The sequence below is a fragment of the Choloepus didactylus genome, chromosome 7, assembly GCF_015220235.1.
Source record: "Choloepus didactylus isolate mChoDid1 chromosome 7, mChoDid1.pri, whole genome shotgun sequence".
Classification (NCBI taxonomy): domain Eukaryota; kingdom Metazoa; phylum Chordata; class Mammalia; order Pilosa; family Megalonychidae; genus Choloepus; species Choloepus didactylus.
This window is the reverse complement of record NC_051313.1, coordinates 151,375,517-151,401,121: the sequence shown is the minus strand read 5'-3', so window position 1 is coordinate 151,401,121 and position 25,605 is coordinate 151,375,517. Positions and strand designations below refer to the sequence as shown.

At 41.9% G+C, this 25,605-nt stretch overlaps 2 protein-coding genes and 1 pseudogene across 3 annotated transcripts; 1 reads left to right on the top strand and 2 right to left on the bottom strand.

The window, feature by feature from the left end:
• Positions 1-1,603: 1,603 nt before the first annotated feature.
• Positions 1,604-16,996, bottom strand: SERPINB9 (serpin family B member 9). 2 transcript variants are annotated; one of them, XM_037843549.1, is made up of 7 exons: positions 16,897-16,996; positions 14,529-14,706; positions 12,488-12,625; positions 12,018-12,135; positions 10,445-10,587; positions 7,792-7,947; positions 1,604-6,051 (listed from the first exon to the last, which is right to left on the bottom strand). In XM_037843549.1, exons 2-7 carry the CDS (start codon positions 14,694-14,696, stop codon positions 5,647-5,649), a joined length of 1,128 nt encoding a protein of 375 aa, XP_037699477.1. In that variant the 5' UTR covers positions 14,697-14,706; positions 16,897-16,996; the 3' UTR covers positions 1,604-5,646. The 2 variants fall into 2 exon arrangements, with proteins under 2 accessions (XP_037699477.1, XP_037699478.1); XM_037843550.1 differs by lacking the exon at positions 16,897-16,996 and adding an exon at positions 16,543-16,710.
• On the top strand, positions 14,695-18,272 carry LOC119540856. The gene is made up of 3 exons (XM_037844757.1): positions 14,695-14,781; positions 15,797-16,115; positions 16,416-18,272. The coding sequence occupies exons 1-3, from the start codon at positions 14,695-14,697 to the stop codon at positions 16,829-16,831; spliced, it is 822 nt and encodes a 273-aa protein (XP_037700685.1). The 3' UTR covers positions 16,832-18,272.
• Positions 18,273-24,404: 6,132 nt separating this feature from the next.
• On the bottom strand, positions 24,405-25,314 carry LOC119539030 (annotated as a pseudogene).
• Positions 25,315-25,605: the final 291 nt, after the last annotated feature.

Here is a 25,605-nt window from a genome sequence, read left to right as displayed (position 1 = left end):
CTAGGGTGTGGTGGAGAAAAAGAAAGATGCTTATGGGGAACAATAAGGGGTAATTACATGCTAGCGATCCATTAGTTGACAAGTTACCAGGCAGAGGAACATTAGGGGAGGTTGTAAATACCAGATACTCCCCCTCTGCAAATCTTGAGTTTTCTATCATTACATTAATTGTTAATCGGGACATAAGAAGGGTCCACATGGTTATGCATAAGGTTTCCATGGGAATAGGAGGCCCCTGATTGGTGATAAAGATTTTATCAGGCATTAGGTCTTATTACAATATTTTGGGTAACTCTATTCCTCAGGGACTTAGGACTCCTAACCAACATGGCTGCATAGGCCAGTTCCAAGATCAATTGACCTCATTTTCCCCATTTTGTATGGTTTGAGGCACAGGCAGCAATTTCCCCTTTAGGTTGTTATGTGTTTGGCCCTTTAACTTGGATTTTTAATACTTGCATTGGTCCCACTGTTAGCATTTCAATAGGAGCTGGGGCTGCAGCTATTGGTGTGGAGTTCAGGCAGGTTAGGACCTGATGAAACCTTTTTGTTATAAAGATTTTATAGCCCAAAGCCCATGCTTGGGTCATTTGTCCAGTGAAAGGGGTCCCCCAATCACTATTTGTGTAGGTATGCCATACAGCAGGCACACTCTTTCCAAGCAGCTGATGGTGGCCCACGTGTTTGCCTTCCCCACTGTGAAAGCTAACAAAAGTCCTGTAGTCATGTCCACAGCAGTAAAAGCATACCTCAGTAATGGAAGGTGACTGATAATAATCCATGTGTTACATCTGGTGTGGTAGCCTATGTGGTTGACACAGGACATTGGCAGACATCCCAGATGTCTTTCTACAATTCTTGTCATTTCAACAGCTACCTCAGGTACAGTAACTTTAGCTGTTTAATACTCTGTATAAGACACTGGTCTGAGAATCTCATGCATTTTTGCACTCAGAGGGCTAAGATGAAAATACTGTGCTCTAGCAGGTAGGCTTTCCATTTGATGAGTGTGTTCAGTTGGCACTGCCAGAGCATGTCTTAGAAGCCTTGTCAGTCACCCACCCCTGAATAGGGATGGCTATTTTTAAGTTGACTGGGCATCTCTGTGTCAGTCCCTCCACTTTCAATAAGGCATTATATGCAGCACACAATTGCTTTTTTAGGGGGCTATATCTCAGTTCTGTCCCTTTCTGTAATGGTGACCAAAGCCAAGGGGCATTCGTTCAGAATATTGCCTCTGCCACAGACTTTACCCAAAGCCAATGTTAGCACTGACTACATCCAATTCACAGGGCAGGTCTGGATCTATGCTCCCCAGTGCTTGTGTTGTGCTATTGCCCTTTTTTGCTTTTTTAAATGCAGCCTATTGGGAGGTGTTCCATTCCCAATGATACTTAAAAAAATAAACAGAAAGATACAAGTGCTACAGAATATGTGGAGAGAGAGATATACTTATTCACTGTTGCTAGGGAAGTACAATGGTGCAGCCCCTCTGGAGGGCAGTGTGGTGGTTCCACAGGAAGCTAAGCATGGGGTTGCTATATGATCCTGCAACTCGTCATTTGGTACATACTTGGAAGAACTGAAAGCAGGGATAAGAACAGGCATTTGCACAATAGGGTTTATTGCAGCAGTATTCACAATTTGCAATGGATGGAGGTGGCCTAAGGGTACATGGAGGACAGGACAATAGACAATAGAAGAAAGAGGCATAAATAAATATCTCTGGTGAGGGTAATAATATGGATAATATAAATGTTGGTACTACAACTTGAACTTGATAACTGCTCTTAAGGTGGTTAGGTGATTACATAAGTCAATATCCTAGTTCCTAGGAAATGTACATGTCAATATTAAGTGTTCAAAGAGCATGATGTAAGCAACCAACACTCAAGTGTTCAGAAAATGGATATAGATAGACAGAAAGATAGATGATAGATAAAGCAAGATAGATAGATGGATATTGCAAATGTGGCAAAATGTAAAATTTGGTGGATCTGGGTATCTGGGAGCATAGGGTTATGCTGGAATTTCCTGTATGGGGTTTGTATATTTTTTGTAACTGTCTTTTAAGTTTGAAAGTATTTCAAAACAAAAAGTTTTTTTAAAAGGATGTAAAAATATTATGAAGAACTCTGCCCACAAATTTGCCAACTTAGATGAAATGGACAAATTCTTTGAAAGACACAACTTACTGATACTCATACCAGGAGAGATGGGTAATCTGAAAAGGTGTATATCTATAAAAGAAATTAAATCAACAATTGTGGTCTTCCAAAAGAAAAGGCACCAGGCCCAGATGGTTTTGCTGATGAATTCTACCCAACAGGTGAGGAAGAAGTTATACAAATTTTCTACAATTTCTTCCAGAAAATAGAAGCAGAGGGACCACTTCCTAATTCATTTTATGAGGCCAGCCTTACTCTAATACCAAAACCAGAAAAAGACAATATACAGGAAGGAATATTACAGACCAATATCTCTCATGAACATAGTTGAGAAAACTCCCAACAAAATATTAGCAAATCAAATCCAACAATGTACAAAAAGAATTATAAATCATGAGCAAGTGGAATTTATTACAAGTATGCAAGGTTGATTGAACAGCCAAAAATCAATTAATGTAATCCACCACATCAACAGGCTAAAGAAGAAAGAAAATCATATGATCATATCAATAGATGCAGGAAAGGCATGTAACAAAATCTCATACACATTCATGATAAAAATGCTCCGATAAAAAATCATTCATGATGACAACTAGGAACAGAAGGGTACTTCTTCAACTTGATAGAGAACATTTACAAAAATCCTACCATCACCAACATACTTAATGGTGAGAAACTATATGCTTCCCCCATAAGATCCGGAACAAGGTGAGAATGTCCCCTCTTATTACTCCTTTCAACGTTGTATTGGAAGTTCTAGCTAACCCAATTAGATGAAGAAAAAAAAAAGGAAATAAAGGTATGCAGACTGGGAAGAAAGAAACACAACTGTCTTAATTCACATATGATATGATTGCCTAAGTATAAAATCTCAAAGAATCTACAAAACAAAACCTAGAAATAAAAAAGTGAAATAGCAAGGTTTCAGGATACAAGGTTAATATACAAAAGTCAATTGCTTAACTATATACCAGCAGCGAATAATTGGTTAAAATTTAAAACACAACACCATTTACTTTAGAAAAAAACACAAATACTTAGGTTTAAAAACAACAATGTATATACAAGATTTAGATGAAAAAAATCAACAAAACTTTGATGAAAGAAATCAAAGATTTTCATAAATGGAGAGATATTCCATGTTCATGGTTAGGAAGACTCAATATTATTAACATGTCAGGTTTTTCCAGCTTTGTATATAAATTCAACACAATTCCCCTCATATTCCCAGTAGGTTATTTGGTGGATATTGACAAATTGATTCTCAAGTTTATATGGAAAGGCAAAAGACCCTGAAATAGCCAACATCATACTGAAGAAGAACGAAGTTGGAGGACTGACAGTATCCAACCTCAAGATTTACTGTAAAGCCACAGTGATCAAGACAATATAGTATTGGTAAATGAACAGACAAATAGACCAATGTAACAGAATAGAAAGCTCAGAAATAGACCCACACAAATAGTCAACTGATCTTTGACAAAGGAGCAAAGGCAATTCAATGGAGAAAGGATGGCCTTTTCAACAAATGGAGCTGGAACAACCACATATCCACATGCAAAAAAAATTGAATGTAGATACAGACTTTACACGTTTCACAAAAATCAACTCAAAATGGATCACAGACCTAAATGTGAAACACAGAACTATAAAACTTCTAGAAGACACCATAGGAGAAAATCTAGGTGACCCTGGGTTTGGCAGTGACTTCTTATATACAACCCAAAAGCACAATCCATGAAAGAAAAGTTGATAAGTTGGACTTCATTAAAATTAAAAACTTCTGCTCTGTGAACGACACTATTAAGAGAATGAAAAGACAAGCCACAGACAGGGAGAAAATAGTTGCAAAACTTATATCTGACAGAGTACTTGTATTCAAAATATTAAATGAACTTTAAAAATTCAACAAGCAAATAAACAACCCAATTACAAAATGAGCAAAAGAGCTGAACAGGCACTTCACCAAAGAAGATACACAGATGGCAAATAAGCATATGAAAATATGTTCAACATCATATGTCATTAGAGAACTGCCAATTAAAATGACAAGATACTACTGCACACCTTTTAGAATGGCTAAAACCCAAAACACCAACATCAAATGTTGACAAGGATGTGGAGTAGTAGGAGCTCTCAAATGTTGCTGATGGGAATTCAAAGTGGTACTACCACTTTGAAAGACAGTTTGCCAGTTTCTTAGAAAGTTAAACACAGGCCTACCATATGATCCAGCAGTCATGCTTCTAGGTATTTACCAAAGGAGCTGAAAACTCACATCCACACAAAAATTTGCACGTGAATGTTTATAGAAGCTTGATTCATAATCACCCCAAATTGCAAGCAATTGAGATGCCCTTCCATTGATGAATGGGTAAACAAACTGCAGCACTTCTCTACAATGGAATATTATTCAGCAATAAAAAGAAATGAGCTATCAAGCCATGAAGTCAGTCTGAAAAGTCTACAGAGGGAATGATTCCAACTAAGTGAGATGAGGAAAGGGTAAAACTGTAGAGACAGCAGAATATTAGTGGCACAAAGACTTGGAAGGTGTAATCCCAATCTCAATGAGTTGATGGTCTGGTTGGAGGATCATATAAGAACACAGATGATGAATAAATACAGCAAGTACCATAAGCTGCAATGAGTGTCAAGATGTGTGTCTGGTTATGGATGAGAGGCAAAATTCCTCAAAGAAGATGGCATTTGAAAGGAGAATGAAGGGTTGAATGGAATTTTCATTAGTGGAATTAAAGGTAGGGGTTGAGAAATACAATAACACAAAGAAGGAGTGAAACTGTAGGGATTACATGATAAGTTTAAGAACATTAAATAGTCAAAACTGGTTGTCGTAAATGCTACCGAAATAGTGCGTGGAGGCTAAAGAAGAAGTCAAAGAACCCTGTTTCTCTGTGTCCCCAGAACATAATGCAGCATGTGACAAATACTTGGTGATCAGAGAGTGTTGAAAAAAGATCAAATTAAAACATGCATTAAAATAAAAAAAAAAATCCAAGCACCGGGACAACTATAAAATAGTAATAATATCCAGCAGCATTTATTACTGTTGAAACTGCTGGGTTAAGGCAAGTCAGGTGAAGGCAAGGCTGTGACAAGGAAGAGTATTGTGCAGTGAGAATGAATTGTACATGAAATGAGTGGAAAATAAGTTTGGAGCCATATAGGAAAGCTTTGCATGCCATCCTGTGGGATTTGGACAGCATCTCAAATACAACAGGGAATCATGAAGGTATATGGTCCCATGGTCTTGATTTAGTAGCAAACATGAGGGGGTCAGTGTGTGGAGAAGTGATGTGGAGTTTACATTGAAACTGCACTGGCCATTCATTCATCATGATGAGCTATCTGACCTCAGCTCTGCACTTGGCCTTACCGGCCCATTGTCGTGAAGCTTTAGAGTAGGATCTGGGGACACAGGAAGAAGAAAATGCTCAGGTGCATCAGGAGGCACCCCTCATGGAGATGAAAACCTGCCGCAGAACAGGATGCTGTTGGCCGTGTTGTGCCTGATGAAGAAAAGGAAGGGATGGTCGGCACAGAACCGCGGCCCTGACTCCAAGCAGCATTCCACAACCACCATAGCTGAGGCAGCGGTGGCTTCCGTGCCCTCCTCGTTGACTTCCACAAAACTCTTGTGCACGAACTTGGACAGGAACACGTCTCTCTTGGCTGACATTGCAGAAAAGTCTGCCTTGGCCTCTTGGAAAGCGTCAACTATTCCCAAATGTTGAAGCACAGATTCCATGTCGTAATTCTCTTCCAGTTTAAATCTTGGAAGGAAAACTTCCACTTCAGTACTCCTCATATGATCTGGTTGAGTCCAGGCTATGAGTTTCTCGAAAGTGAGATGCTTTTCCACCTGGAAGACCAGAATGAGACTTTAAGGCTCCCGCTTCCATGCATGTCTACACGCGCACCTACCTACTCTTTCTCCTCTGGCAAGATGGGTGCTGATGCCAAAACAGGGTCTGCAGCAACTTTATCCACCAGGGAGTATGTGTGACCCGGTATCCCACTGCTTCCCAGGTGCATGCACACCTTCCTCGCCAAGTAGGGGACACACCCAGCAGCCTTGAGGTGCAAAGCCTATGGTGGCTCCTCCACTTACCCACAACTTCCAGGAGAAATCCTTTATTCTGACAATTGCTAATATCTAGATGTGCCAGTCTGGATGTATTATGCCCCCCAAAATGCCATGTTATTTAATGCAATCTTGTGGGGGCAGACTATTAGTGTTGATTAGGTTGGAACCTATTGATTGAGTGTTTCCAAGGGGATGTGACTCAATCAGCTGTGGGCAATAACTTTGATTGGATAATTTCCATGGAGGTGTTACCCCACTCATTCAGGGTGGGTCTGAATTAAATCATTGGATCCATATAAAAGAGCTGACGAACAGAAGGAACTCAGAGCAGCTTAGAGAGACATTTTGAAGACGGCCATTGAAAGCTGATGCTGACATTTTGGAGAACACCATTTTGAAAAGCAACCTGTGAGCAAGTAGACACCAGCCACATGCCTTCCCAGCTAACAGAGGTTTTACAGATGCCAATGGCCTTTCTCAAGCGAAGGCACCCTTTTGTTGATGCCTTACCATGGACACTTTATGGCCTTAAGACTGTAACTTTGTAACCACATAAACCCCCTTTATAAAACCCAGACCATTTCTGGTGTTTTGCAAAACAGCAGTATCAGCAAACTGGAATAGGAGATGACTAGGTTTTGTTGTTTTTTTTTTTTCCTAACTATGCTTATTTTTCAAGAAAACAAACCATTACTGGTAAGAAAAAAAGACAAGGGAAAAAAAAGCTGCTGCGTGGCCCAACCCAGAAGGGAAATCTGACAAGCAGGAGGATTCTGCATGGTTTCTGGAGAAGACATGTCACAGATAGGGTATTGGGCGGAGTGGGAAAATGGGTTGCTGCTTGGGTCATAGAGACTCCTTCACACCTAAGTAGCCTATTATCTACTGGGTAGAAGATTTGCTCTCTCAATCTAGTGATCCCTGTTGAAAAGAGAAAGGAAAGTGGGGAGGCTGCATTTTGGGTGCTTCTAGCACCTCAGCCCCCAGCCCTGAGCTTCACATTTCTGTGGCTCCAGCCCTCCTTCTCTCCCCTTGTTAGTTCAAAGTATAATCTTTTCTCAGGCAATATTTCAGGTTCTGAGTACAGCAAAGGTTCTTAGATGTTAAAATAATAATGTCAATATCCATGATTATGACATTGATAGAGGGCTTACAATGTGCTAATCTTGCAAGCTGGATTATCCCATTTTATTCTCACAATACCCCCATCAGGTAGGTATTTCACTAGCCCCATTTTAGAGATGAGAAAACAGAGGCCGAGACAGGTTAAATAATTTTGCAAGGCCACACTAACAATAATAGGAGAAGTGGGTCTCAAATACAAATCTGATTCCCAAGCCCATGTGCCCGGACACGGCTCAGCTGCCTGGCCTACCCACCTCAGCAACCTGGCAGTTAAATACACTAGATGTAAGTCGTGCACGAGTTCTATCTGAGAGAGAAAGGACCTGATGGGAGTCACTGGATTCTTTCAGCAGAAATTCAAGTGGCTAGAATGGCAACCCCATCTCTCACCATGTTTAGGTCCACATCGTCATCAGGAAGCAGAATGACCATGCTCAGCTCATCCCCTGCGTAAGGCAGTTCCAAGATCTGGGCACACACCTCTTTTACATAGGTCATTTTAAATGTAGATTCCTGAAACATCATCTGCACTGGCTTTTGCTCCTTCTGATGGGAATGAGCAGAGGAGCATAGAATTAAAAACGGATGCTAGAAAGAGGCAATATAAATTTCTGAAAGCACAGCAGTGGACTCCGCCTTTCAGCTAGAACCCAGGATAGAAACAATATTTGTGCTGTAGCCAGCACTTGGAAAAGGTCCATCAGCAACTCCTCCTCATTATTAAAAGACATGCAATATTAGTCTGGGAAAGAAAATGTTTAATTAAATAAAGTGTGATGCTCTGTATTTTCCAGAGGGGTAGTCATATTTTTCTCATTTAAAACATGCTCAGCATGTTTTACCTAAGAAAACATCTAAGAAATTAACATAATCAAATAAATTAAATAGAAAATCATATATATATATATATATTTAATAAAATTTGCCTCTTCTGCTTTATAGTATATAATTCAGTGGTATTATACTCATTATTTTGTGCAACCATCACCACGATCCATTACCAAAATATTTTCTTCGACCAACACAGAAACTCTGCACCCATTAAGCAGTAACGCCCCATTCACCCCCATCCCTCTAGTCCCCAATAACCTCCAAACTACTTTCTCTCTCTATGTATTTGCCTATTCTGGATTTTTCATACAAATGAATTCATACTATATTTCACCTTTTGGGTCTGGCTTATTTCATTTAGAATAATGTTTTCAAAGTTCATCCTTGTTGTAGCATGTATCAGAACTTCATTCTTTTTTGTGGCTGAATAATATTCCATTGTGCAGATATACCACATTTTGTTTATCCGTTTGTCAGTTGATGGATATTTGTGCTGTTCCACCTTTTGGCTATTGTGAATAATGCTACTGTGAACATTGATGTACAAGTGTCTGTTTGAATCCCTGTTTTCAATACTTTTGGGTACATAACTAGGAGTGGAATTGACAGGTCGCACGGTAACTCTATGGTTAAAGAAAATAAGTTTTTACGATAATCGTTACTGATGAAAGTGGAAAGAAGCTGATGAATTTACACAACGTGGATGGGAGTGTACATTGATAAACCCCTCAGGAAGCTGCCTGGCAACCAGTATAAAGAACCGTATATGTCTTCATGCATTTTAATCCAATTTTCCAAATGCTGATACTCTAATAAGGAAATAATAAAAATACAAAGGAGGTATATGCTTGCAGAAGTTAACTGCATTTATTAAATTAATTTTTCAAATTGATATAGAACATCTATTAGAAAAATTAAAATATTTTCTAAAATCATTGCTAGAAAACTTCTCTTCTACTCCTTTGTAACTAGAGGGCTGATATTTTAAAAATTTATTTAAAGGAAAGTAAGTACAATGTGATGGTTAAGTTCATGTGTCAACCTGGCCAAGTAATGGTGCCCAGCAGTTTGGTCAAATGCACAGGCCTAATTGTTACCGCGAGGACATTTCATGGACTTAAATCATCCTTTTTCCAGCACTTGGAAAAGGTCCACCAGCAACTCCTCCTCATCATTAAAAGGCAGATGCAACATTAGCCTGGGAAAGAAAATGTTTAATTAAATAAAATGTGATGCTCTGTATTTGCACCTATGACTGATTCCATCTACATCAGCTGAGGAGATTGCCTTCAACAATGAGAGACATTTCATCCAATCAGCTGAAGGCTTTAAAAGGAGAAGTGATGACTTCAGCAGTCAGAAGAGAGAATTTTCATCCCTTCCCCAGCTTCTCTTGGGGAATTCACTGAAAACCTTCATTGGAGTTTCCAGCTTGCAGTTTGCCCTACAGAATTTGGACTCGTGCATCTCCACAGTTGCATGAGACAATTTTATAAAAATCTCATAATATTTACAGATACCTCCTTTCGGTTCAGTTTCCCTAGAAAACCCTGACAAATGCAAATACAGTATACCTGATTTAAAAAAACAAAAAAGAGTGGTTTTATCTGTTTTCCAATGGCATTAAAACAGCATATTTTTAGGGGCTGGGGGACTGGGCAATTTTAATGTTTGCCTCAATTGGAGTTATACTTCACTGTGAAGATCAAGGATTCTATCTTGATAGTACGAGTATGAGAAAGCTGTAAATACTGAATTAATAGGACCAGTGGCACCTTTATCTGGCAGGAAGTGTGTATAATTAAAATACATATTATTATAATTTTTAAAATACCTGACCATAAACATGCTTTCTCATTCTCTCCCCCTACTCTACCCTGTGTTCACACCTCTATATCACACTATCGTAACACCTGCATTTTACTTTCTATCTAAATAATTTGGGCTTAAAGGGAAATTTTCAGTTTCCAGAACTGAGTGGCAGCAATGAATATATGAGAAATTATCAGAGGCAGTGAGGGCCATGATCAAATGCAAAAAAAATTATGGGTAGCAAATTTTTATTCCTTCCGCTTTTTTCTAATGAGTTTAAAAATTCATTTAGAAATATGTTAAGTACAAACTCTAACTGGCCATTTAGGCTTTTACAAAGTTAAATTGTTCCATTCAATTTCATCATCGAACTAGCAAGATATTGAAAGCTTCTCCTCACCTGGTTAATTTTAAAAGGCATTTTCCGCGTGTAAGTCTTGTCAAACTGCTCATTCCACCTTCCCTTGAAGTAGATGGCGTTGACAAGAACCAGCCTGGTTTCTGGACCAAGGGAGTCACTTGGTAACAGCTCTCTAATTTTACCTTTCAAGAAAAAGTAGAGACAACATGCAGTTGATGTTTATAAAAATGTAATAAGTAAACCACCAGAAAGCTACTGGCAGCTCCTTGATCATTAATCAAGAATGAACCGCTCTTTTCCAAATATGCTAATCTTGAGTCGTAATGAACAGACATCAAAAACAACACATATGAATGGTATTCATTATCACTGGCACTTGGAGAACATCCACAAAGTTGATGAGGGTGAAAGACTTCTACATGACTCAGGGAAAGCAGGTTGGTAGAAGGTGGATGCAGTGCACCAGGCTGGAGAACAAGTCGAGCAGGAAATGAGAGATGAACCAGAAGGGTCTCAGTTCACTCATATGGTTAAACAGAGCTTTTGATCCAGTGCTCCAAGAACACATCTGGTTCCACCATCCTAGGACCACATGTGGACACATCAGAAGCAGCCAGAACGAATAATGCATGGAGAGCTAGCTGGCAGTGGGCCAGGTGGGCACATGAGGAGCTTCCGGAAGCCTCTAGAGCAGATGTTACTATTTGATCCTCTAAACAGAGCATCCATCGAGTGTCTTGGGAAAAGGTTATTCGGGGCAAGTGGAAGGTATTCCCTTTGTCTCCTGGATGTCCAGGTGTACCTTTTCAATGACCTAAGAGAATCCCTGCTAAATTCACTATCCCAAGAGGGCAGAAGTGGCAAAATTCCACTTCTTCCTGCAAGAAGAAATGGGGAGATAATTGCTATGTCTTTGGGGAAACTTAAAAGCTTGCCCTCTAGTTCCTTACTGTCTCATTTATTAAAAAAACTGGAACGCTCCTAGTGGTACCAAGTATAGTTGGTGTGCAGTGTTTTGCCTGGTTCGAACATCACACCATCATCGACCTTGGGTACCAAGGATGGAATGTGTCACTCTCTGAAACAGAAATGAAAAGACTCCTTCTGTGGGTATTTTCAGTCTGTGGAACTGACCAACTCTGAGGGAGGGTTTGTAGATGACGTGGAAGTAGAAGGAGACTTATCCAGTCTAATTAAGGGGGGCTAAGTGGAAGACATGAACGATAGGCAGTGGAATAAATAACATAGCGTGTAGTATAAAGGAGGGAGGTGGTAGAAGTCCACATAGAATCTAGACAGGGAGACTAAAATGAAGACTTGCTCATCAGTCTCTGTCTATCAGACACGATGGATCAGCCTGACAATGCAAGCATTACAGGTCAAGTGAAAGTATTTTTCAGTGCAAGTCATTAAACTGGAAATCTTGCCTAAGTTCCTTCAGAGGCTTGTATCAGTTCCTCTGGTCTTGGGAGAAATGTTGCCAAAAACCCCATGATCTGACTCACAAGATTCAGTATGTCAAGAGGCCCAGCCAGTCAACATCATCCTGAGCATCTTAAATACTAGTGAAATCAGAGGAGGAGGGGGAGGGGGAGATAAAGTAAAATTCTACCTTCCGTCTTTCCTGAGACCCAGGTGTTTATATGCTTCCTGGACTTTTCTGCAGCTGTGATAAAGGACAGCCCCTCCAGCTCAGTGTGGTAGAACCGAAGGCAGGATTCCTGAAAGGTCTTTGGAGAGAACGTGTTGAATGAAGCTGCATTGCTAAGTCAAATGTCAGCAAAAGTTTCCAAAAGTTCCAAACCTTATATACTGTTTATGAGAAAGGGCATACATGCATCTGAAAAATGATCACCTCTTAGTCTAGTTATTACAATTTTGGACTTTATAAATAGGTATGTACCAAACCATGAATAACCAGAGATCAATAAATGAATGTCACAAGTTGTCAAATTTTAAATAATTTGAGATATGAAGATAGAATTATGATTACACAATAAAATTTACCATAAGTTTCTCAAGTTCCCTAGGGGCTTTCTCCCAGCTTCTATACTAGTTCATTGTTCTATCCATTCTACTCACTGAAAGGAATTCGTAAGTCTTTTCTCCAAAGAGCCTGCTGGCTGTTCTTAGCAAGTACTGAGTGCCAGGTTTGTTAATTTCATTGAGAAGAAACTGGAAACCCTTATGAATGTCTTCCCCAGCATTTAAAGAAAGTGCCTGTTGAGAAAAATAATGAAGTATCAGTATTATTCTTTGGTCTCAAAAAAAAAAAAAAAAAATACAAGCAAATTTTTTCTCAAATATTCCATACAATTTTTCCTTTAAAAGATGATTGTTTTTATTTTTATTGAGAGTTTAATACATACTAGAGAAGCAACACCAAGTGGAGGGGGAGAGGAGTGGAAAAAGAAACAGAGAGAGAGAATGAAAGATAAAATGATTTGGCTATTCTGCTTGAGTAGATCTCTCTTATTTAAAAGATGAACAATAGGGGAAAAATGAGAAGGGTGAGAGGGGTTCTGAAGACAGGCTGTTATAAAATCCTGCATCCCAAGGAAAGCTCTCTCTAAGGGTTCACTGGGCATCCTCAAACACGAAAATGTGAATCAGATTGTAAGCAAAAAGAAACCTACTCTAAACCTCAGAGAATGACCAGGAAGTGGAAAATGACTTAAATGAATAACCCCTATAAGAATGTTCTCAAGGGAAAGGAAAGTCACAATGAAACCCAAAAAACACCCACACAGGTTTGCAGCTTGCAGTGGTACAAGCTTTTAGATTTTGTCCCAGGCACAGGTCTCCTGCCCATTTGGGTAAACCTTTCAGGGACAGGGATCGATTCTTAATTATTCATTAATTTGCAGTACCCAGAATACTGTCTGGAACATTCCAGGTGTTTATATTTAAATGTTTGTTAAACCGTTTTAACTTGTGCTTATACAAGTCTGTGCATATAGTTGCAGTACATGTCTTTTTTTTTTAATTAAGTTGTGGGTTTACAGAATAATCATGCATAAAGTACAGGATTGCCATCTACCACCCTATATTTTCCTTTTTTTTTTTAATTAATGAAATTGTAGGTTTACAGAAAAATCATGCATAAAATTAGAGTTCCCATATGCCACCCATTATTAACACTTCCATAGGTGTGGAACATTTGTTACAATTGATGAAAGCACATTTTTATAATTGTACTTATTAACTATAATCCATAGTTTACCTTAGGGTTCACTGTGTGTGTTGTGTAGTTCCATGGAATTTTTAAAAATTTTTATTCTAGTACCATAAATACAACCTAAAATGCCCCCTTTTAACTACTTTCAAATATATAATTTAGTGCAGTGAATTGCATTCACAATGTTGTGCTACCATCACCACCATCCATTACCAAGTTTGCATATTTGCACATTTCTGCTTTATTCCCTTACTGAGCTAGAAAAGCATGTTGGCACATACACTACTCAAAATAGATATTAATCCACCCTTCCTTACCAGTGAATAATTATAGTAACAAAATCTTTTCTTCCCAAAAAAGAGATAAATTTTAGTGGCTTAAGTTTAAAATATTTTTGGTATCATTTTCTAAGTAAAGATGAAATGCTAGTGCAAAATTCTGATAGTCCTCTTCCAGGTTATTCATCGGGGAAACTTTTCCCCAAAACCTCACTAAAGGAGACTCCCTGTCTTCTCCTTTCCATCTCTTTCCCCCAATCTACCCCATCTCCTGAAAAGAGCACGTGTGTGCATGTGAGTGTATAATCACGCATATGTGCATACATGTGTGTGAGTTAGTGTGCATGCATGCACATGAGTGTGAATGTGTGTATGTGTGGGAGCATGTGAGCACATGTGTGTTAGAGTTGTGTGAATGAGTGTGTGAATGTGTTTATGTGTGTGTGCATTTGTGTGTTACTGTGTGAATGAATTTGTGAGTGGAGCACGCATGTGTGTGAGTGTGTATGTGTGGTGTGCATGTGGTGTGTGTGTGTGCGTACACACGCCAGGCTCCCCTGGCCCAGGCGTCCTCCATCAGCAGTCTCCTGGGAGTGAGGTATGAACTGATGACACGGCACAACAGCTGAGGAGCCAATCCCTGCTTCTGGAGGACAGGCGCACTTACCTGGGCCATCTCAGCCGCCGTGTTTCCTTTTGCCCCTAGCAGGACCATGGCCAGGGCTGAGGAGATGCTCACAGGAGAATAAAACACATTGTGTGAAGGGCTGTCTTGACACAGTATCTTTAAAAGGCGGATGGCAAAGGTGCCATTTGCTTCAGAGAAAGCATCCATGGTGCTGGGTCTGGAACCGGAGAAAGAAGAAAAAAGAGAAACCCACCTCAATGCACCCCATGAACGTTTATCGTCCTACTACATGGCAATTTTAGAATGTCCTTTTTTTTTTTTTTTTCCATTTTAAGGTCATACATAGTTTAAGTGGGAAGAAAATCATTTACTGCTTGCTGCTCTCCATCTGCAACATAAATCTAGATTTTAACGTAATGGGCTAAGTGTGCTGGTGGCAGCAGATCAAATTTAACCTGAACACCTCAGGGCAATCAACAGAACTGGCTCCTGCACAGACAAGCACATACATGCACACAGCATCCTGAGAATAAAGCCACAGGGAGCTGCAAACTCAGATCCTTTTTCTTGAGAACCAATTCCTGGCATCCCGGGGAGGGGGGCAGGGAGGAATGACAGAGGGTCGGGGAGAAAAGAGGAGGAAAGCCCAAGTGATAAGCTTCTTTGTTCTCTAGTCTGGTCTCCAAAACACTGTGCTTATTCTTGCCGTCAGTTTAGGAAGGGTCCTTTTTGCTTTTCAGGTGTGTCCCAAGCCATGGATTTCCAGCTGAGATGCTAAGCAGACCCAGAGATAGGCTTAAAACACCATCTAGAGTCAGCAGTAAGGCAGAGAGGGCGCTTCCATCCAAAGGATGTCAGATATGTACAAGGCTACCAGGCAGGCCTGTGGTTACACATCTGAAACTGAAAGTATCACCCGCCACCCACCAGCCCCAGCCCCGCCTGCCTCCAGCACAACATAGAATAGGGACCATCACTCAGAGGCCCTTGGCAGTCTCCCTGCCTCCTTCCATCTCTCCCTCATCCCCCAACACCAGTCACCCACCGCCTTGTCCCACCCCTAAACACCTCTGGAATCTGTCCACTTCTCTTGTTCCTGCATCTGGTCTCCTCAACTGCCTCCCTCCCACCTGAGATCTGGGGGCCTCGGGGCTCCACCCTGTAACCAGCCTGTGCATACCAAAACGCAAGCTCATCTTTTCATCCCTTGAGCATATAAAGCTCAATGCCCAAGTTTATTTCAATAGCCTCCCGGGTGATCCTCTTCTGGCCCCCTCCTCCTTCTCCAGCCGTGCTCCCTCTCACAGCCTCTACCTCTAGCCATCCGGAACCTCTTTCAGTCCATCAAAATCACCTCTGAGTCTTTGCAAACATGGTTGGCCCAACCTAGAATAGTCCTCGCCCCCGCGCCCTTTCACCTGGCTCATCTCACTCATCCTTCCAGGCTCTACTATAAGCATCCCGGCCTCAGGAGGATCCTGGAATCCCTACCTAAGCGAGCTCCTTCCCATCCTACACATCTTGGCCACAGTCCGTCACTACTGTCCCCTCCAGACTATAAGCTCCTGAAGGCAAGGGCCGCGTCTTGTACCCCTAAAACGGAGCCCAGGAGAAAGGAAAGGCTCAGTAAGTTTGCGCTGAATTCATAAAAAGGATTGGGAGGACAGCTGCAAGGATGCAGATGACGGGTGAGAAATGGAGAGGAGACTGAGCAGGCAACGCAGAACCGGGCTGCAGGGGAACGGCGCGAGGAAGCAGGGAGAGGGGTGGGTTAAGAGGGACAGCGCGTGACTTGTCAGGTGTCTCATAGCACTGGCCCAGCTAAACCCCAGCTCGGCCATCCACCAGCTGTGCTCCAGAGCGCGTTTCTATTTCTGAAAACACAGAGATAACGGCGCCTCCTCCGGTCTCTTTGTTCTGCCCTAGCTGCGCGGCCTCGGTGCTCATCTGTAGCGGGGGATCCTCAAACCCGCCCTCGTCATCACAGCCTGGATTACAACCTCACTGCCCCCACCCGGACCTCCCCGCGCGCCCCACCCGGCGATGCGCCCACCTGCAGGGTCTCAGCGAAGCGCGGTCTCCCGCAGCTCTCCAGGCCCGAACCGAGGTGCCCGAAGACCCCGAGGGGGCTGCGGGAGCTGATCTTGCCGCCCCACGGGCCTTATAGCAGCCTCCGCGGTCTCCGCCTGGCCCCTCCGCTTCGCGGTACTTCCCAGCTTCCTGCCCCCAAACCCTGGGCGGGGCGCGCGCGCGCATACGCCGGGGCAGGGAGGGGGGACTCGTCCTCTCAGAGTCCTGCGGCTCAGCCCCGGCGCCACCTCGCCAGGGAAGGGGGCAGCTGACGCCCCAGCCCCGCACGTGATCCCCTCCCCGACCCCCCTATGCTCCGGAAACCACAGTTACGCACCTGGGCGGGCAGCGACCACCCGTCGGTCCCCCTCTGCGGGACACAGAGTGAATAGAGCGCGCCGCTCCCAGCTCCTGCCAGGGCGACCCCAAGCTGCATTCTGAAAGGGAAAGCGATTTGAAATTTACTGATGGCTGGAAGCTCGTGATGCAGTTATGTGCGGAGATATACTGGGATTCCGGGAAGAGGCGAGAGAATTTGGAGTTCCGTGCTTTTCTACTTACAGCCAGCAAAGGTAGAGTGGCAGAGTCCTATTGCAGCGTAGGAAGGTGCTGATGGATCTTTGTTCCGCGCTCTTGTCTTATATTTATGAGGGATTCCGTTAGAACCAAAGTATTTGTTCCAGATGCCACAACTGATCAACAGCCAACCTCGCCCTTGAACCCAGATAGGGAACCAGGACTCCCGGTACCTGAGCTCTTTGCCACGCCTGGTGATGGGGCGGTGGTGTCAGGGTGTGAGCCCCTCTTTCATTCTGCTGCAAGGCCAGAAGCAGATACTGACTCAGACTGGCTGGGGCCGTTGATCACAACTTCTGGGGGTTCAGAGTCCCTGGTGGAGCAGAGACCCACACTTTTCTCATCACCTCACTGTGCCAGTGGCACCCTTAGGCTGGTCACGGAGGCCCCGCCGTTGGAAGCATTACATGTTGACACCATGATGTCCAGAGGAAGAGAACAAAGCAAATGGCTTCCTCGCTGAGGCAGGGAGCTTTTCCCGGGAGCCTTGTCCCTCGGCAGATTTCCCTTCTGGTTTCAAATTAACCAGAATGAGTGCATTCTCCTTAGGGCCTGAGTTAGGGTGAGGCAAGTGAAGTAACCAGGGCACAAAATTTAAGGAAGCACATACTCGTATGCTCCAGCCCTGCACTTGCACGACCCTGCGAGTGAGCATATCCTCAAAATGTGTGCCCCAGCTGCCTTGCTCTACCTCTTTCTTTAAATAACAGCTTTATTGAGATATAATTCACATACTATAAAATTCACCCTTTGAAAGTGTACAATTCGGTGGTTTTTAGTAGATTCACAGAGTTGCACAAACACCACCATTTGTGATTCCTGAACATTTTCATCACCCCCAAAAGAAACACCATACCCATTAGCAGCCACTCTCAATTCCCCTATCCCCTAGGCCCTAGCAACCACTCATTCACTTTCTGTACCTGTGGATGTACCAGCTGCAGTCATTCATACAGTAGGATCATACATTTTGTGGTCTTTGGTGACTGCCTTCATTTTACTTAGCATAATCTTTTCAAGCTTCATTCTCTGGCTAATTTTCCATTGTATGCATTTATTACATTTTGTTTATACATTTTTTTGCCATTTTTTAAAAATTCAATTTTATTGGGATATATTCACAAACCATTCAGTCATCCACAGTGTACAATCAGTTGTTCACAGTACTACTATATAATTGTGCATTCATCACCACAATCAATTTTTGGATGCGGGTAGCTGAGCTTGTGCCTCGACTTACCAGGCCTGGGCCAGGGGACCTGATATCACCCCCTGGGGAGGGTAGTAGGTACGGGCGTGAGTGCCCTCTGCAGCCCCCCCGAGCCTGGGGAGCGAGGTCAAGGCAGCTCCCTTTTCCTCACCCAAAATGCCACTGGCAGGGGAGGCTTGCCGGAGGAAACCGCCTTTCTCCCAACTGCCCTTTCCCCTCTTCCTTATCTTACCCACATACTCCCTTGTGCCAAGGCCACTCCTGCCACCGCCAGTGCGCATGCACCGTGGCCAGAACAACCCCCGCCCGCTGCAACGGCTCCTGCGTCCTCTCAGAACCAATCCTAGCCCCTCTTCCTTCAGTATTGCCATTTTAGGCTACTTCACCTCCTTTCCAGCCCTGCCCCTCTTACCAGCCTATATAACCTGTAATCACCCCTGAATAAATCTCTTTGGCGCATACTCCTACTGGATGAAGAGTGTTTTTGTCCTTATCGCCGCCCTCCACACCTTGCACGCCTCTCGCCGAGGACCCTGGCCACGTCCTCCGCCTCGCCCTCGCCTCCGGGAAAGAGCCCCCGCCGCCGGTACCCTTTAAGCAGCCCCGAGAGCTGAGGGCTCGGCTACCGGCCGCCACTCCCCCTAGAAGCAGTAACCCCGACCGCATTTGGACATTTTTGTTACCTCACACACAAAAAAATAAGAATAAAAATTAAAGTAAAAAAGAACACCCAAAACATCCCACCCCCCCATCCCACCCTATTTTTTATTTAGTTTTTGTCCCCATTTTTCTGCTCATCTGTCCATACACTGGATAAAGGGAGTGTGAGCCACAAGGATTTCACAATCACACAGTCACACCATGTGTGCCAGTTTGAATATATTGTGTCCCCCAAACGCCATTATCTCTGACGTAATCTTGTGTGGGCAGACGTTATCAGTGTTGATTAGATTGTAATTCTTTGAGTGTTTCTTTGGAATACACCCCACCCAGCTGTGCGTGATGACTCTGGGTAATTTCCATGGAGGTGTTGCTCCGCCCATTCAGGGTGGGTCTAAGTTGATCAGTGGAGCCATATAAATGAGCTGACATAACAGAAGGAGCTCAGTGCAGCTGTGAGTGATGTTTTGGAGAGGAGCTACAGCCAAGAGGGACACTTTGAAGAAAGCACAGGAGCTGGAGATGAGAGAGAGTTTGAAGACAGCCTTTGAAAGCAGACTCTTGCTCCAGAGAAGCTAAGAGAGGACAAATACCCCAAGTGCAACTAAGAGTGTTATTTTTGAGGAACTGCAGCCTAGAGAGGAATGTCCTGGGAGAAAGCCATTTTGAAACCAGAACTTTGGAGCAGATGCCAGTCACGTGCCTTCCCAGCTAACAGAGGTTTTCCGGACACCATTGGCCATCCTCCAGTGAAGGTACCTGATTGCTGATGTGTTACCTTGGACACTTTATGGCCTTAAGACTGTAACTGTGTAACCAAATAAACACCCTTTTATAAAAGCCAATCCATCTCTGGTGTTTTGTATTCCAGCAGCATTAGCAAACTAGAACACCATGTAAGCTATATAGTTATACAACCAACTTCAAGAATCAAGGCTACTGGATCACAGTTCAACAGTTTCAGGTATTTCCTTCTAGTTATTCCAATACACTAAACACTAAAAAGGACTATCTATATAACACATAAGAATAACCTCCAGAATGACCTCTCAAGTTCATTTGAAATCTCTCAGTCACTGAAACTTTATTTTTTAGTTTCATTTCTCTTCCCCCTTTCTCAATACCATGATGCCAAGACCAGGCTCATCCCCGGGAATCATGTCCCACATTGCCAGGGAGATTTACAACCCTGGAAGTCATGTCCCACATCGTGGGGGAGGGCAGTAAGTTTATCTGCCGAGTTGGCTTAGAGAGAGCAACAAAAGAGGTTCTCTGAGAGTGACTTTTAGGAATGATTATAAGTAGGCTTAGCCATTCCTTCGCAGTAACAGGCTTCATATAGGCAAGCCGCAAGATCGAGGGCTCGGCCTTCTAAATTGGTAGTCCCCAATGTTTGTGAGAATATCAGGAATTCCCCAGGTGGGGAAGTTTTTCCACATTTTCTCCAATCCCTCAAGAGGGCTTTGCAAATACATTTTATTCTCTGCCCAAATTACTCTGGGATGTACCAGGGTTTCACAATAACCTGTACAAACCAACCAGATTTCACTCCCTATTCAAAGTTCCATGTAATTATGATATTTGAATAAACTGATCATACAAGTTAAGTTACATAGTGTGCTACAGAAAATATAGGTTCTGAACCAAATAAACATCTCTTCTCTTTGTCTCACATAGAAGTTGAAGTTTTGAAGCACAGTCAATATTGTCCTTTACCCTTTAGTCTGATTTACCTTAGTTCAAACCATGTCCATTTTACTCATATTTCTAATTGAAGACTGATATTTTTTTCAGACCCTTTAACATTTTCTGTATGGTATAATGCTGTCATTCATAGCTGCCGAACTCTGGCACTGAGTCTCAGTGTCACACAAATACCCAAAGTTCCGGGGATCGACCAGGTTATACACAAAGAGTTCAGCAACTCAGAATTCAGAAATAGCCTTTACAGCTCAGGAATAGATGTAACTGCTGTAAGAGCTTACAATCTAGGAACATTTACAATAAGCCTTCTCCTGATAATCTGTGCTCAGATTTCTCAGAGTTTGCGCAATATAGTTAGTTCATATTAGTGAGGCATTATAATGTTTGTCTTTTCATTTCTGGTTTATTTCACTCAACATACTGTCCTCGATGTCCATTCATCTAGTTGCATACCTCACAACTTCATTCCTTCTGGTAACAGTTAAATATTCCATTGTGTGTATACACCATAGTTCACCATTCTGTTCATTAGTCGATGTACCCTTAGGCCATCTCCATCCACTGTGAATCGTATTGCTACCACAAACCCCACTGTGCAAATGTCCCTTTGTGTTCCTGATTTCAGTTCTTCCAAGTATATACCTAATAACAGGGTTGCCAGACTATATGAGAACCCCATGCTTAGCTTCCTGTGGAACCACCACAGTGCACTCCAGATGGGCTGCACCATTTTGCTTCACCACAAATGGTGATTAGGTACATCCTTTTCTCCACATCTTCTCCAGCACTTGTATCCTTCTGTTTATTTTTTAGACAGTTTTATTCACACACCATACATTCCCTCTTAAGAAAACAATCAATGGTTCCCTATATAATCATGTAGTTATGTATTCACCACCACCGTCTATACGAGGACATTTCCATGTCTTCCACAAAGAAAGAGGAAGAGGCGAAAAAAAGAAAAAAGAAAGAAAAAGAAAAAAATGACAACTACCAAAAAAAAAAAATACAAAAGAAAAAATAAAATACAATAAAAAAGTCAGACAACACCACCAATGCCAAGAATCCCATACCCCTCCCTTATATCCCCTGCTTATAGACATTTAGCTGTGGTATATTGCTTTGTTACAATTACTGGAAGTATATTACAATGTTACTGTTAACTATAGACTCTAGTCTGCATTGATTGTATTTTTTCCCCAGTACCATCCCATTTTCAACACCTTGCAAAGTTGACATTCATTTGTTCTTCCTCATGTATATTTGTATATTTGTATATTTGTTTATTTAATCACAATTGTTAACCACTCTAGGTTTCACTAAGTTATACCATCCCAGTCCGTATCTTCTATCTTTCCTTCTGGTGTCCTTCATGTCCCTAAGCTTCCTCTTTCAACCATACTCACAGTCATCTTTGTTCAGTGTACTTACCATACTGTGCTGCCATCACCCAGTATTATGCTACCCATTTCTAGATCTATATAATCAATCTTGTTGAACATTCTGTACTCCTTCAGCATCAAATGCCCAATCTCTACCCTCTTTCTATCTCCTGGTATCTTTGTTTCTACATTCTTCTCCAAACCTCTCTCTCCTGTCTTTTCCTATGTGTCTGTAGTATTCCCTTTAGTATTTCTTGTAGAGAAGGTCTCCTGTTCACAAACTCTCTCAGTGTCTGTTTAGCTGTAAATATTTTAATATTTTAAACTCGCCCTCATTTTGAAGGACAGTTTTGCTAGATATAGGATTCTTGGTTGGCAGTTTTTCAGTATCTTGAATATATCATACCACTACCTTCTCACCTCCATGATTTCTGCACAGAAATTTGCACTTAGTTTTATTGCTCAGTGCTGTAAGAGATTTTAAAATCTGTGTCCCTGGTGGGAGGGTTCCCATCTGCTGATTCTGTATCTTTCCCCCACTCAGACTGAGTGAAGGAGAGGGAGAGGACCAGCTGGTCTGGGAAGGAAGATTGCTACCTGATATTTCTTCTCTTTCTTCAACTCATCATTTGCAGGGTCCTTCTCCAGTCTATATCTGTTTCAAACAATTCAAAATTGTCCTTTTTTGGTTGAACCTATGGAGAGAAGTTTTCAGTAGCTGTTTACATTGCCATGTTGATGATGTCACCCCTATCCATTCATCATTTGATAGACATTTGGATTGTTTTCATGTTTGACTATTATGAATAATGCTACTATAAACATTCATGTACAAGTTTTTGGGTAGATATACATTTTCAGTTTTCTTGGTTATATACCTAGAATTAGAACTGCTTGGTCAAATAGTAATTCTCTAACTTTTAAGGAACTGCCAAACTGTTCTCCAAAGCTGCTGCATGATCCTACATTCCCACCAACAGTAAGGTGGCTTTGATTTTTCCACATTCTTGCTAAAACTTATTATGGTTTGTCTTTTTTATTATGGCCATCCTAGTGGATGCAAAGAGGTATTTCATTGTGGTTTTGATTTGCATTTTCCTAATGACTAATGATATTGGGCACCTTTTCATGTGCTCACTGGCCATTTGTTTATCTTCTTTGGAGAAATTTCTATTCAAATGCTTTAACCACTTTTTAGTTGAGTTTTTTTTTATTGTTGAGATGTGTGATGCCACATTTTTTTTAAGAGGGTCATTATTCATGTTTTCTTTATGCATTTTTAAATACTGCCATTTTTATGTTTATATACACATAAGACACACATATATACATGTAAATATGCAAAATGTCTTGAGAACATAGACTATATTTCTCTTTATTAGTTAATTCTGGTTTCATATAAATGTTCAAATAGCTAATTAGGTCCAATTCTAATTATTAGTAATGAGTAAAATAAATTCCAGTTTCCAGAGTTCAGGTCAAAAAACTAATCCGGATATATTACCGTTTCCCAATACTCTAACATATTGGACTAAAAACGTAATTGATACGTAGTAACTGCACATTTTGAGAATTTGTTTTCCTTATCATCATTAGAAACATACCAACACCAATACATTTCTTTATGTAGATTACTTCAAGAGGTATCTCAAACTTTAATAAATAATTTAAAGACTGGCATTCCAGAGCTGTAATTCAGAAAATCACATTTTAATCAGTGCTCTATTAATGGTCTTTTTTTCTACATTTGCAAGAAAAATCTAGACAAACCAAGATTTCCTAATGTTCCCTTGAAAAGAGAGAGGGAGAAATAAATTTCAAAATATGACCAATAAATCTGCTTTACATTGCTGGAAGAAAAAGAATACCTTCTGAAATATGACAGTTACCAATTTTTGTATGTGATTTTGTCCATCCAGAACTTAAGATCACATAACTAAACATTACAAAAGTCAGAACTTTTTAAAATATGTGAAACAAACTATCTAGGTTACAAAAGATTCCTATAACAAACGAAATAAAATCTACACACTTGATTTCCATATATTTTTCCTGCATAATACAGCAGGCTAACACGGCATAACTTCCAAGTCACATCAAGTGATTTTTATCTTCTCACATTCCAAATGAAATGCTGATGGCCTAAAAATTAGACAATTTGCCATAAATGACAATAAGCAAGGGTAGCACATATCATCAGTAAGTTTCTTTCCAGGCTATCAAATGTCACAGCTTGTGTTTTTTCTTGTGATCCAAAAACTGGCAACGTTTTCACTTCATCCACTCTATTCTTAGGTATTTGAAAAGTGGGTGTTATCCATCTACCACAGGAGCACTGTTCACCACACCAATTGAAGGAACCCAACTTGGCCCTGCATTTTGGGGCAAAACAGCTGTGCATCCATCACTCCTAACGAAGTCAATTCCATCCACTGTACAGGTTCAATGAAATAAGATGCACATTGAGCCTGACTCCCTGTTGTAGGCATGAAAGATGATATCATTCTCTTGCACTTAAAGGCTATAGGGCCTTCCTTCATTATGATCCAAAATGCTAGAACTTCGAAATAAGGATCTCCTACACTTTCTACATTTGCAGAGAACCTCATCTTTCAATCTTTGTGAAGTGGTGGTTGGGTCAATTCTACAATTCTGGATACTTCTCCGTAAACTTTCGTAAATGATACTTCTTATAAATTGCACTAGAGGTATTCACTTCATATCTCATTGCCTGGTATTTCAGTTGCCACACAAATTCCTCATTCATCTTAGCCTCTGGTTTGACAGTCTGGAAGTTTTCATAAGCTTTTTCAAAGGTAAGTTGGTAAGTCTTCATCAAAAAAGCAGTCACTATAGTGACACTTCTACTGACTCCTGAATGACAGTGCACCAACACTGCACGGCCCTCAGCACAGACATGGTCGATGAAAGCCATGCAACGATCCAGCTGACTGAGCGGACCGGTCTCAGGTTTGTCAAGCGCTGGCACGAAGAGGCAACATAGACCTTCCACCTCAGGCCCCACCATGAAGCTGGGCGCTACTGAATCCATCAGCACGGCAGTGATGCCCACCTCCTTGAGAAAGTCCAGCTCCATGACGGCCATTTCCCAGCCCAGGTAAAGCCTGGGCTGCACTTGCTGCATGTGCCCAGCAGAGCTGGCCTGGCTAGCGCTCTGGCTCTGAAGCGGGGCCCCATGGCTCCGGTCCTGAGGCTCCAACATGGCGGCACCCAGTGGCCAGGCCAACGTCAGCCCTACCATCAAGTGGGGCGACTGGCTAGAACATCCCTCCCCTGGGACCCGCCGACCTGCATGGTGCAGCTGCACCACCAGGAGGACCACATCCACCCTAGAATGTGAATTTACAGGAGAGGGTGATATTAACACTGCTGTGGTAGAACTAAGTCCCATTCAGGGTGACTTTTAGTGGCCCTCCCCATTTCCTCACCAACCCCTCACTCCTACCCATTTCCCTACCCCTACCCCACGCCCATCTAATGATAGAGGATAAAC